The sequence below is a fragment of the Eschscholzia californica genome, unplaced genomic scaffold, assembly GCF_041429995.1.
Source record: "Eschscholzia californica isolate CP2 unplaced genomic scaffold, dmEscCali1.0.p SCAF_2, whole genome shotgun sequence".
NCBI lineage: Eukaryota > Viridiplantae > Streptophyta > Magnoliopsida > Ranunculales > Papaveraceae > Eschscholzia > Eschscholzia californica.
Window position 1 is genome coordinate 58,440,674 of NW_028238309.1, and position 14,273 is coordinate 58,454,946.

The 14,273-nt window shown below is 35.3% G+C and overlaps 1 protein-coding gene and 1 non-coding gene across 2 annotated transcripts; both read right to left on the bottom strand.

Moving 5' to 3' along the window:
* Nucleotides 1-339: 339 nt before the first annotated feature.
* On the bottom strand, nt 340-6,977 carry LOC147559573 (ATP-citrate synthase beta chain protein 2-like). Its single transcript, XM_086661457.1, has 17 exons — nt 6,593-6,977; nt 5,146-5,270; nt 4,932-5,034; nt 4,707-4,772; nt 4,499-4,622; nt 4,159-4,293; nt 3,975-4,035; nt 3,811-3,887; nt 2,827-2,982; nt 2,177-2,305; nt 1,910-2,042; nt 1,699-1,826; nt 1,489-1,594; nt 1,312-1,388; nt 1,150-1,220; nt 739-1,023; nt 340-604 (listed from the first exon to the last, which is right to left on the bottom strand). The coding sequence occupies exons 2-17, from the start codon at nt 5,243-5,245 to the stop codon at nt 529-531; spliced, it is 1,827 nt and encodes a 608-aa protein (XP_086517583.1). The 5' UTR covers nt 5,246-5,270; nt 6,593-6,977; the 3' UTR covers nt 340-528.
* A 1,704-nt stretch (nt 6,978-8,681) lies between these two features.
* TRNAP-UGG (transfer RNA proline (anticodon UGG)) lies at nt 8,682-8,753 on the bottom strand. Its single transcript has one exon. It is a non-coding gene; the product is annotated as a tRNA-Pro (tRNA).
* Nucleotides 8,754-14,273: the final 5,520 nt, after the last annotated feature.

A 14,273-nucleotide genomic window follows, 5' to 3' on the forward strand; every position in this document is an offset into this window, starting at 1 on the left:
GTATATATGTCACGACTATCATAGTCAACTTCCAAAAAATGAAAAGTTATGCCGATAAATGAATGAAAGATAAAGAAAACATATGACAGAGAGGCCGTCTCGGTTAAAGTGACATGTCAACATTTTCTAGGTTTAGACTCCTGCTAACAATACAAATGGGATATTTGTCCAGACTATACTTTGAAACCCCTTTAAGGGGGAGCTGCAGCCCCAGAAAAGATGAATCATTTTCAACAACCAAAATTTAGCCAGGGGAGTTTTGGCTAATTTCCCCATTCACTATTTTGAATTAGATAATCAGAAATTTAAAAAGCCATTAATCTTTCACATAATCCAAAATTGGAACTGAAGTTAATATGAATATTGATTGATTTAAAGAGGTTTAGACACAAACCCTACTATTGTAACCATACAAACACCATGCTAACAAATAAACTAAGAGCAAATTGCAAGAATGAAAATCAAGAATTGAAATAAACAATAGAAATAAAAATCAAGGAATTACAACGGCTATTTAGAATCATCAGATCATTTTGTGTAAAGAACATCCTCCCATGGGTGACGGTATAATGGCTGCTTCAATCTCTTCTGGTCAAAAGTGTGCCTGCAATTCCCCCATACAAGAACACGAGATCAACTTTTTATCAGAATATATAAATTTCAAACTTAATTTCGAAGGTAGTATAATTGAACTCAATCATTGAAAATAACGATGAAACTGAGTGTAATTGAACTTACCCGATGAGACCGATGGAACGGGCTAGTACAAAGAGCCCATTAAGGTATCCTATTTCGACGATTTCGTCAATCTCTGGTTTGCTAAACATTCCACTACCAGCAAGAAGATCCAAGAAGAGAGATCCAATGGCACCATCAACATTAAGAACCAAGTTGTTTGCCTTTGATAATGTGTAGGTTTCAACTTCAACGGCATATTCCATGTATTTCACGGAGGGGAAATGAGTTCGTGCAAATTTTTGTAGTAGCTCTACTCTCTTGTCTCTGTTATCTCCTCTCTTGATCCTGATAAAAGAACAAGAAAGTTAGGTTTCTATTCTCAAAATTTAGTGAGAGAGTATCTAAAAAGTGTAGGCTGTCAAAAAATCGCAAGTATTGATTTATCAATTAAGACTGAACAAAAGGTCATACCTGTGTCCGATTCCAGGAACACGAATACCCTTCTTTTTCATATCTTCGACGAACTCGTAAGGTGTAAGACTCTGCGGAAATTAACGCAGAACCGTAAGGGAAATATTTTTAGCAACTATTTTCAACTTCATCAGAAAACAGCTAACGTGTAGAAAGACTTACCCTGTCATAAGCATCCTTGAAGTATCGAGCAGCGTCATCAATGGCACCTCCGAATCTAGGACCGATTGTAAGTAACCCTGTTTTTGATAGAGAAAAACTTTTAGTTTACATAGTTCAGAGTCTTCAAATAGTCCTATGTTATTAGATAACAATCAACAATTAGGCATTAGGTTTTACCTGAGACAAGACTTGAAACTAGATCTTTTCCAGCTCTTGCGGTAACTATGGTATTGTGAGCACCAGAGACGCAAGGACCATGGTCAGCACATAACATAACACAGATCTGACCAATAATGTAATTCAGTTAAACAGTTAGATATAACAAAAAAATGTTTTTTAGTGGAGAACTGTAAATTTAACAAACTAAATCTTTGATCAAAAGCTTACCTCAATAAACTGTGTACAGTAACGGGGAAGACTACGTTTGAACCACAAGAGGGAGATAACGTCTCCCACGCCATAACCCTTCTCAACTATCGAGGACATTGGGACACCAGCATAACATGGCTCCTCACCTTCATAGACGGGGAAAAATATGTTTAATATGATTAAACTGTTGATCAACAATTTCAAGCCAGAAGCGAAATCTAAATCAAACCTCTGTCATCAGAAATGGTGGAGATGATGTGAGTTGGAGCTCGAACTTTCCCACTTTTAATGGCAATGTTAAGATCCTCGGGAATTTGAGGAGGCTTGAATTCTTTTACTGGCGTAGTTTTTCCCTCTTCAACCTAGTGACAAGAAAAAAATCCCACTTGTAAATAAGCTAGGTAGTTGGCGGAATATGTTTTCTAGTTCAAGTATGATAGAGATTGAGTCGCCCTAAACAAAATAAACAATAGGGCATGGAGTTATGGATACGTACTAGTTTGTCAAATGTCTCTTTTATGGCAGATTCAAGTGCTTCAAATGATGTTGGAACAACAGCTCCTGCTTCCCTTAATGCTTGGTTTTTTGCTTGTGCAGACTCCATCTCACCACCACTTTTTGCACCCTGGTTTTGACATCAGGATAGTTAGAATACAGAACTAGTCCACGGACAAAGACGAAGTTAAAAATATATTGATGTGAGTGTTTTGAAAAACATAATGGAGGCTAATGTTATTTAAAAATGGTTAAAATTACAGAAAAGCAAAAAAAAACAACAAATGAGAAGAATAAAGTGAAAGGGCTAAGGTAAGCTTTCTTTTGTTGGATTGTACAAAGCAAATTTGTCCCATCATTTTTTCATTCCTGTCCTAACAGTGAAAGAGAACAGATAGGTTTGGACTTGGGAAACCTTGCGAACTTGGAAATAGTTTTGCGACAAAGAGCGGTATCTCCCTTTTCCCCAGAAACACAAGTTTTGGCTTTCCAAAATACAACGATGAAAGAAACAAATGGGTAGTAACAAAACAGTTGGAAATCAATTTTATTATTATTTACTAAGTCCAGAGAAAGTTCGATTTCAGTGCAACAAAATTTCTAGACTTCCTTTATTTAAAATATAAAGTTGCATTGAGGCAAACAACTTACAGCATGACCGAATTGCACTTCTGACTTGAAAAGTGTAGCACAGGTTCCACTAACCCAAGCAACAACTGGTTTATTGACCTTTCCTTGCTTCAAGGCTTCAACCAAAGAGTACTCATCTCTCCCACCTAGTTCCCCAAGCACAACCATCATTTTGACCTGAGTAAAATCAGAAAAATATGTCAAGCAAGACGAGATACTATGTTAGGATAATTTATCAAAGGAACGTGACATGAAAATCGAGCCTTCTGCGTTGATATATAGTGCTACCAAATGGAAAAGGATTCAAGCATCAGATTCTAGAATCTTATGATCTGAATGTACAGGCACACATATAAATGAAACCCACTAAACCGGAAAAAGAAAATTTAAAATTTAGATAAAAGATGGATTACTGAATAAACTAAAATAAGAAGGTATCAGTGACAGAACTTGACAATCTTCTACCGTGATGTTGGTAAGTAGCTAGTACACCTATGTATTTGATAAATTGCTAGTTCAACGACTAATTATGAGATAAAGACTGCCAGACTACTCTTTAAGGTTTGAAGCAAATAATGATATCGGTGAATCTAAGTGTAAGTAGGGCATACCTGGTGAATACGAAGTTGTAAGGGAAAATTGCATGTTTATGTAAAATTGTAAACTAGGTTCTACTCTTTGGTTTCTGGTCAGGCAAGCATCAAAAGCTGTTATAAGTGGACAGCTAACAAGTATAAAGGTCAAGGTTTCTTGTTCACAAAAGAGTTGGCAAACACTAATTTAAAAGAAATCCATGGAGGTTGAGTGGAGGGATCATCAAATGCATGAGCTTAGAATGAACGAACTTACAGGTGAAGTCCTAGGTTTAAAACTAGCCATTGTTATGAAATGTAAGAAAGAGTATAAAATAATTAGCCCCACTTATTTTATGAAAGCCAGCTACATGTAATGTGAAGTTGACAAAAGACTCCTATAATGTAGGAGACTTTGTAAGCAGGAATGCACCTGAGGAATGTTGTTAAACCGCAGGATATGATCAGAAAGAGTTGATCCAGGGAATACATCTCCTCCAATTGCTATGCCTGCAAAATATTGGACGACAAATCTTCATTTAGAGGCTAAATGTTCATAAGAAATGGTAATCAGGAAGAAAATGTAGCTACTAGTACCTTCATATATTCCATCTGTTACTCGTGCTATAGTGTTGTAGAGTTCATTAGACATGCCACCCTGTGGTAGTAAAAACACAATTTTCAGATTTCACAAACACATAATCGAATGTAAAAGGAACTGGAAAGTGGAAATACATATAGATGGAGGCAGACCCTAAAAGAGACTCAAATAAATACGTACAGATTTGGACACAAAACCAATGGATCCTGGCCTATAAAGCTTGCACTGGATTATATTATCAATTGTTCCAGCAGTGTCACCAATCTTAAAGGCTCCGGCTTGAATGCCTCCAACTGTAGCAGGTCCAATAACAACCTGCGGACAATTAATTATGAAGGTTAGATACAAAGCAATTTTTCAACAACAACCGAAAACAAACATATATAAATGATTTTTGAATAATTATAAAGACCAATATGTGAACTTGTAGATAAAGGGATATGTAAAAGATTTCGTATTTTCATCCACAAAGATTTCCAAGTGGTCCGTACTAAGTAGTTTTTGCAACATTTGCTCTCACCTTATTATTTGCCTTTGCATATGCAATCAATTGCTTGGTATCTGACTCAGGAACACCTTCAGCAATTATAGCTACAACTCTAATGGTTGGCTGTTTCAAAGCAGCCATGGAAGATGCAGCTGCACTGCAAGTTCACCAAACGAATTGCTATTCAATATGATGGAACATAGTATGCTCTTTGGTATGTTCGTATAATATCACTACTGACCTTCTAAACGAGGCAAAGTTGATAAAAACATCAGCAGTTGGATGTGCAGCACAAGCTGCATCGACACTGCAAAACAAACGGAAAAGATGTGAAAAAAAATATTGAAAATACATTAGAGGAAAACAGTTTTTATTATGAAGTTGGCCACAGCCAATTAGGTGCATTTCATGTAAACTGTTTGTTTGGAAAGAAGAGAGAAAACAAATGAGAAAAACTATAGCATACGCTGAATGAACAGGAATTGCAATCTCTTCTTGACCAAAGAAGAGCTTTTGAAATCCCTCAGCGCCAGGGTTTATAATACCAGCAACGGAAGGTGTTTCTCTTCCTGGATAGGCACAGAATTCAATATTAAAAGTTAACATGATACCAGAGAGAAAAGCTGAAACTAGAAAAATTTATTCATTTTAAGGGGAACCAGAGAGAAAAAGCTACACACCACAGAGGAAGTCGAAATCAAGCATCCGTTGGATTGGGAGTTGCTTATAGTTGTAGAATAGCGCCTGCGTGGTCCGAGAAAACAGTTGCCCGGTAGCCATGATGTACAGGTGCACTCAAGAAAATCTGCAAACAGATTATACTTTTAACTTAAATTTAGATCATTCAAAAAAATAGCTAAGAAACATAAGTACTCCATCCCTTTTGACCTTACAAAAACATGGTTACTTGAATATTCTATTATATCATTTGTTCAGATCTGAAGTAGGTCAGAGCACAAATGTGACTAGGTAAATACTGTTGATGAGATACTAGAAAACTACTAAAAAAAATAGAACCAACTTGTGAAACTAGACTAACAGGGGACTTCATGCATTAGGCAAGTAGCTTTAGGCAACAGCGGGACTAGGTGAGAAGGGTAAAGACTTCCACTAACACTTATGGAAGAAAACACAAAATGCGAGTTGATCACACGATCTTATCTAGTTATCCACCAGATTAAGCATTCAATAAAATGATCAAAGCCTAAGCAGATAAGCCTAAAATGCTCATTACTGAAGTAGTAATTATTTCCATTTACTGTGTCTAGAATTGGATCAACCACAACAACTTCTAATATTAACAAAATGTCCGGAAAAGAAAAGGCAACAACCTCGAAAATCAATCGAAGCGAAGTGTTACCAAATATTACTATTATAACAGTACAAATATGTTCTTTTTTTAGTATAAAAGCAAAAAAGTATCGATGTCATACTACATTGTCAATTGCCATGCAAGTAAATGACATTTCTTTTGATCTCATCTACAACAATAAAATGCAGATTTTATGAAGCCAATTAAGTGATAGATCAAGAAATCTTCCAGTATCAATTGAATCTATAATCGAATACAGATCTATAGATCTAGCACTGCCTAAATGAATCACTTAATCACACAATTTAACGCAATCTATCAAATCTGTTCAAAAAGCTGCACATAATCACAAAATTAAACACATTATACGGTATCTGCTAGATCTTTAACATACATTTAAGTGCGTGAATGATTACGAGATCAGATTAGATTAGGTAGATCAAATCAATTAACGAATTGAGATAACAAAAAACTAATTAAATAATTAGAACTTCAACTCAAACTTTAATACAGATTTGAAAGAAAAACACTAAATTCTACCACATTAAACCTCTATCTACTAATCAAAGACTCAAACCACCAGATCTCGCACTTAATTACAAACCTAACACGAAAATATCAAAACAAAATCAATTCAAACACACGCATTCTTCAGTAACGAAGAGATCAGACCTTGCAAGATCAGTTTGATCCAAACACTATAAATTCTCGATCTGGACATGAAATTTACAAAAAATGACATCAAATCTGAATCTAATTTCACACTTGAACGAATTAAATCAAATCAAATCTTGAAAAAAGGAAGAGAAATGTACCTGAATTGAAGGTCTGGATATTGATTGGAGTTGGCGGCGAATTATAAGTGAGAGAACCGGAACGAGTAAAGAAAAGGAAATGGAAAGAAAGCAGAGCGATGAAAGGTTGTCGGAATATCCTTGTGCTTAAATAGACGGGAAAGATTGGAGAGCTACCAGTTAGAGAGAGAGAGAGAGAGGAGGGGGGAAGGATGAAGTGATGATACGTCTGTAAACTAGTCACGTGGCGCATGTTAGCTAGATCATGTTTGTTTGATTTATGAGTTTTGGTGTATCAATGTCCCATCAGAAATTTGATACAAGCGAACTATCTCCATCCATAAATTTCAGTTTAGAGATGTGAAATGATTTGAGTCATATTTAAGGATGTTAGTTTATTTGACTCGAGTAAATGGCAGCCTCGTTTTGATATTTAATATGTTTTGTTCGTGCATAAAACAACTATGGTTCAAAAGTTTACCATCTGAAATAACTTGGATGTTGGTTATGGTAAGCTCTACTAATGTTCTAACAAAAAACTCATTATAAGATAGAAATTATGAAAGTACTTTTCATTTGTAAATTTCGGTACTGACTTTTTACCCTCTAATTTGATCTTTGTAATTAATTTGATATTATTTTTTTTAAAGAACTTTGATCTTGTTATTACACTTACATCAGTTGATCAGATTTACCTTTTTTGTTCTTGGAACAATCTCTATATGTAACAAAATACATACTATGTCCCTGATGAGATTTCGTTTGAATCAAAACATCAACTTGTGACTACAAGGAAACGTCTACAAGTATGGAGTGTAACGTTAGAGCAGACGAATCCATTTGACAATTTGAGAAACCCATATTGGTGCAGATATTGGGTCATGAAAACCCCATTGATTGACCAAATCAAACCCTTAGTTAAACATGTTAAGTATCACATCCTCTACTATTTGTATATAGATGTGACCCATGCGATGAAGAGTTGAAGGTCAGGATCATCGTGTCATGGTGGGTTTGCTAACGTATCAGAACACGTCGAACATATAGGTTAGGAGTCACGACCCCACTGATAAAAGTTATAACGCAAACTTGTGTGTCATTATCACAAACACTTCACATCGATCACGGGCAAAATAAAATAGATTAGACATATATCTCGTGTACATCATATGTATACATGTACTAGTCAAGAGTTCAAGACATCATGCAGCATGTAGATGAAAAACTTCATTGGATCAATGACATGAAATATCAGTATAGAGCAAATAACCAAAATATCAAAGTCGAAGTAGACTTATTTTTTACATAAAAATCCTACCAAAACACCTATACTCATAAATTTGATGGACTACTACAAGAAAATAGGTATGGTTTCCATCCAACTTTTGATGAACATAAGGTAATAAAATGTTGCTTTTGATTGGATGTCAAGGAACCAAAGAGACTTCCGTAACTAATTGCATATGGTTGGTGGTTAGGTAGATTTCAAACCTACCTAACCACATAGGCACACACCCATCCTGTGGTTGTTTTCTATTTGATGAAAAAGAATTATTCTTGTATTTCAACAAAAAAAAAAAAAAAAAACTATTCTTGTTGAAAATGAAAAAGAACTGTTCCAAAATTTTGAATTGGAGACTTCGGAAATTCCGATTCTTTAATGTTCTAGCTCGTCTGAATGCTCCGAAATTTTGCTCGTGGATTTAGTTTGTAATTAGAGAAATTTTTGTAAAATATTTGTAAACCAAACTTCTTGTCTAATGTTGCTTTTTTATCTTCCTTTATTAGTATGTCGTAGATGAATTACAAATAGGGCATGTCATTTGTACACCTTCAAAAAGACTATACCATTATAACTGAATTTAGTTATATCATGTTATCGTGTAAGAGTAATGGTATACCAGTGATGTTCTACTTTAAGTTACAAAAATTACGTACATCAATTTAAGATATAAGAAATTGTTGCATCTTATTGTCACAAAAGAGAAGTTGGCCTTGAGAATTCGACCATTTTTTTAGTTAAAATATTACATGTACCACTGTACCAGAGATTCATAACATGTCGCAATACAATAGATAAACAAACAAACCAACACAAAAATATAATATGGGGGCATTCCGAGAATCGAACTCGGGACCTCTCGCACCCAAAGCGAGAATCATACCACTAGACCAAATGCCCAGACGTGATGTAAAGATCATACTTCCCTTATTTGGTGAATACAATAAAATTGTCCATACATTATTCCAGAGCAAACTAAATACTGAATCATGGCTTCAGAATAGATATTTACTGTGATAGGATCTTATAATTTAACTACCAACATTTGGTTTAACATCTACCGATGGAAATTTTTAACACTTGGGATTTCAAGTACCAATCGTAAAGCACATTTGCTTGTGTGACATCTTGATCGTATCAGGATAAATGTATGTCTTTGTATGCTAAACGGTTACTCTACTTCTCGTAGTTCCTCTTCAATTAATCAATGATCTTGATATAAATACATCTGAAAGATCGACGAAGTAACACTAAAGCAAATTAAGATTTAGTAAACAAAAGGAAAATAAAATGTATGAAAATTTTAGTAAACAAAAGAAAAATAAATATGTATAAAATCAATAAAATTCCAAATTTCTAACTCTCCTCTTTCAGTGTTTCTTCCTCCACCATTACCAACACTTTCTATCTAGGTTGGTTCCGTTTGGTCGAGTTTCCATTGAAGTGGCACCAACCTAGAGAGAGAGATGCTAATAGAGAAAAAAAGAAGGGTGGTAGTGGTAGAAGTGGAAGAAGAAAGAAGATAGAAAATAGAATTCTAAAATTTAACTTTTCTTTAATTTTTTCAAAGTCACCGGCTGTTTGACTGCTGACAATTTTATGTTTGCGACCTTGACTGGAAAAGGAGAAGGTGAAGTGGAGGAGTGAGGCAGTGAAGTGGAAGAGAAAAAAACAATGAGGTGGATGAATTAAAAAAAAATAGTATTACAAAAATACTATAAAAGTGGAATTGAAAACTTTAATAAAATTTGGGAGCCAAATCGAAATTCCGTACACATTTGTGGGTCAAGTAGAAGGGTCGAACAGTCCCAGTATTCTATAATCATAGAAAGCGATAACAACAACCTTATTCAGCATCTGAACAATCTCATACATCAAATCCAATGACAATCGATGATACACATCAACAAAATTAAGGAAATCAAAGGCAGACTCAATAGAGTCAAATTCAGATTCATTAAAAGGAACCTCAATTCTTTGGCGGACAAGCTTGCAAAATGGGCGCGAATAAAAGATCGATCGAAGACATGGAATAATGTACCTTACTTCTAGTTAATCAGTATCGTAATAGACAATGTAAAAGTACTTTGGTTGGTTGATGCTATTTACAGTTCAACAAAAAAAAAAGTAGAAGGGTCGAACATAGTTGAGAGCCAAAATAATCAATTATTCGCAAATTGGGGGCAAAACTGAGTAACCCATTAAAGGAAAAAGGTAAGCTCGTTTACACATTTGTGGGCCAAGTAAAAAAGTTGACTCCAACCGAAAGGCCGACGTGACCAGCTACGTCTAGCCAAATACTTGAGGCTCAATATCAAGACACATTACTGATTCCGAGTTCAGTCATTAAAGAATCTTTTTTATCACTCAGTTATCCGACCCCCCCCCCCCCCCAACACAGTTTACAACTTTCATTGTATTGTGCTCTCTAAAGAGCAACTCTTCTCAAAATTTCAAAAGGTGTTGAGTTGGAATCCCATTCTAAGAATTCTTGCGGTTCCGGAGAATCCAGCTACAGGAGAATCAGGAATGGAGAGCTTTCCCCCCTTTTCTGTCCAACTTTTTGGTCTTAAGAATGAGTGATTGCTCTTCTCCGACCCTTACTGTCCAATCTGAGAGTGGATAGTTAATGCGTTCCACTTCTTGAACAGGGTTCCATGGTGGGTCTGTGACCCCTGGATGTTGAAGGCGTCCTTGGGGTGATCTCATAGAGTTGATGTTATGCCCGACCAATATCTCGGCCGAATCCCGGCTGGGTACTTGGCTGGTTCAAATCTTGTGAGAGAAAGTGTTGGGTTTCTCTCACTAGATCTTGTCCATCCAAGTACCCTCGTCGGGATTCGGCCGGACATAGGATAATTTTTTTTTTTTTTTATAATTGTAATGGTTTGATTGGAAAAAGAACCAAATCTAAAGATGCAACAAACATAACAATGGTGGTTTCTCGTTCAATATCGACCTACAAAATCAGTTTTGGGTTATGGTGTGATCCGCGTGCTTTTGTCGGCCTTCATCACTTACCCCTACTAGTTTCTTCATCATCAATCTCCATAACACTAAAAGAGTTCTTCTCAGCTTAAAGATGGTGGATCCATGGTTGTGTGGTGTTATTGATGCAACTGTCATGCGTCTCTACTTGGTTCATTCTTCTTCATTAAGTATAATAACGTTCACGACTTTTAGAGTCTCCTTCGTGGTCTTTAGGATCTTTAATTTGTGACCTATTGGGTCTTTTTATTTTAATTTTGCTATATTGTACTTCTTTCCATTTATGTTGTCTTTACTTTTGTAAGTTTCACGTTGTTATATACTTTAGTGAATCAATGTTGTATTCATGTATTCAAAGGAGTCAAAACTCTCAAACCCATATAATGTGTTGGATTGTATTCCTTCGTGTGAATGAAAATTCTGGTTTATTTCCAAAAAAAAAAAAACACTGAATCATAACAAAAAATATGCCTTCAAAAAGGGGAAAAAGGAAAAGGAGTGGAGTGAAGTGGAGTTTCTTTGATTGAGCAGGGACCTAATAAAAAACTTAATATTAGGGATTTGAAAATATGCTTCACCAGTTTTGTAGTGCCTTATATGGCTTTACAAAAGCCTTCCCTTCCAAAATTGATGGACCACAGTACCACAGTGTCCACACCAGTGCTACAAGTGGGTTTAGTGCCCCCTTCAAAATGTCTCTGTTTTTCTATTTTATCTTTCAAGTAAAAATGTTGTCATTTCATCAAAAAAAAAGTAAAAATGTTGTCTTGGATTGTTTTAAATCAGACTGCTACATTTATAGCAGAAGTAATGGTTGTTTTTTAATATTAATATTCTAAACTTACTATCTTTATATAATCTTAGAATAATCATTTTTATTGTCACATGTGTTTGGCACCCTTCTAGGTTTTTCCATATAATTGTATAATTGTATCTATTTTGACAATGAATAAAGACGGGTTATTTGGACTTTCTTTCTCATTTTCTTTGGTTGTATTTCGTGGTAAAACATTATTATAATAGTTATTTTAATTTGTTTCCGTTCAAAAATATACTAGCTTTGCAACAAAAAATATGTACTAGCTTTTCTTGTATCATCTTGTAGTAATTAAACATTAATTTGACAGTACTGAATAAAAAGAGAGATGCTAGAATCACAAAAGATTTTGACAAAAAAAATTCCCAGCTGATGTGGCGGTTGTGATTTTCATCTCTCAACGGCCTAGATTTGTTCAAAGTTTGAAACCACGCCCGCCACATCAGCTGGGAACCTTTTTTTGTCAAAATCTTTTGTAACTTTATCATTTCCCGAATAAAAAATACTCATTTAAGAGAATCCGGACGTGAAGGCCCCTTTGACGTATACATACGACTCAAACAAATACCATTTCGATAATCTTAATCGCTTTGCTTGTAAAGATTTTAATTGATTTTTGTGTGCGGAAAAAGATGTGTTCCTAGATATATTTTCTTCACTATTAAGTTTTAAATGTTTTTTTTACAAGCGTGAGTCACGTATATAATAAGCATTATCGAACTGTCGACGGATGAGCTCACACTGTAGTGATTATAGATAACATAAACAAAAAGATAGTTATATATTATTTGGTCATTTTATATGCTTATCCGTAATGCGGATACATGAAATTTATCATGAATTGGCAACAACTTCTTGTTCAGTTGGTAGTGCATCTACTCAGTAATACATAAGTCTCAAATTCGATCTTGTGTAAGTGCATTACTGCATATGAACTTTAGACTAATAGTATAATTGGACTTTAGGTCTGATCTGTAAGAGTTTAAATTTGGTGGTTATCTTTGCGTATTCGCATCTTACTTAATAGGATTTTTGAGTCAACAGTCCAAAATCTGGGGGGTAAACCCAAAAAAAATCCACTCTTGCCCAAAAATTAGTTGCAGGTCCAAATGTCAGTTTTTTTTTTTATTCCCCTCTTGCCCTTGGACGGGACATGCTGACGTTTTCCTGGAAAAAAAAAATGTCTGGTAAATAAAATAATTTACCAGTACACGAAAAATTCAAAGTTTCAAAATTTTTTGAAATTTTGAAACGAAATTTCAAATTCCCGCCCAGCAAACCATCTCTTCCCGGTAAATAAAATAATTTCTCGTACACAAAAAATTCCAATTTTCAAAAATTTTTTGAAATTTTCAAACGAAATTTTTTTTTCGAAATTTTCAAACGAAATTGCAAATTTTCAAATTTTTTTGAAAATTTTAAATTCCCGCCCAGCAAAAGTGTCGAGTACAGAAAAAAATTTCCAGGTCACAAATTTTTTTTTTCGAAGTTTTGAAATTTTCAAACGAAATTTCAAATTCCCGCCCAAATTTGAATTTTTTTTTACGAAATTTCAAATTCCCGCCAAATTTTTCAAATTTTTTAACGAAATTTCAAATTCCCGCCCAGCAAAAATGTCTAGTATAGAAAAAAATTTCTAGTAAATAAAATAATTTCCAGAAAAAAATTTCGTTTCCCGGGAATTTTTCGGTGGCTGTTCTGTAATTTTCTGAACAGTACAGATTCTGATGGACGGGTTGTCAGATTATTTTTCAGAAAAAAAATCGTTTCCCGAGAATTTTCGATGGCATGAACGTAAATACTTTATTTTCTAAGGGCCCTTTACGTAATTTTGACCCCCCAAACTGACACATTGGACCTCCCTTTCATTTTTAGGCAACTTTGGGTGGGATTTTCATTTTGGCCCCCTTTTTGGACCAATGGCCTAGGGGTGGGAATTGGGCGGGTATGGGCGTCCATGGGCACTTGAAGCATCGGGCTGGGCGGGTCGGGCACAAAATTTCAATGGCTATTAGGGTAAGCGGGTTAATTGGGCGGGCAATTTTGAAATTCGCCTTGCCCATTACCCGCCCAAGCCCATTAAGAAGCTCGGGTAATTCGGGTATGGGCGGGCGGGTAGCGGGTAATCTCATGACTTGAAAAAAAAATCACTTTTTCCTCTTTTTTTTATAGAATCTGCAAACACCTTTCCTGATTCTAAAGAAACAACGTGGGATTAAAACTAGACGTTATTTGTGTTGTTCCTTTTAGGAATTTAATCTCACATTGAAAACTAATGAAGAATTCTCATGAGATATAATATAAACTTATCCCACTCTTTGTTCCCTCAAAGTCAAAGACTACTTCAGTATTCTACAAAGAGTTCGCTTGGGCCATTGCAAAGCAATGTATTGGGTTCGTGTGATTGCCCTTAAACATATTGTTTACCATCTCAACTAAACCTAGGAACATAGACAACTGCGATTCATCAACCCATAAAGTTGATGTAATTTGGTTGGTTATCATTGGACATTGGGTAAGGTTAAACGGGTGCGGGCATGGGCGGGTACGCGGGTAGAGATTTTAACCCATGCCCACCCACCAAAATTTGGTGGGCTGGGCGGGTTGTGTCCGAG

Excerpts from the sequence above, each read along its gene's own strand:
- LOC147559573 (XM_086661457.1), bottom strand. The coding sequence starts at position 5,245 with ATGGCTACCGGGCAACTGTTTTCTCGGACCACGCAGGCGCTATTCTAC. Across the intron at positions 4,623-4,706 it reads AACTTTGCCTCGTTTAGAAG|TGCAGCTGCATCTTCCATGG; the intron begins GTCAGTAGTGAT and ends GTGAACTTGCAG. Across the intron at positions 4,036-4,158 it reads TTGGTTTTGTGTCCAAATCT|GGTGGCATGTCTAATGAACT; the intron begins GTACGTATTTAT and ends TTACTACCACAG.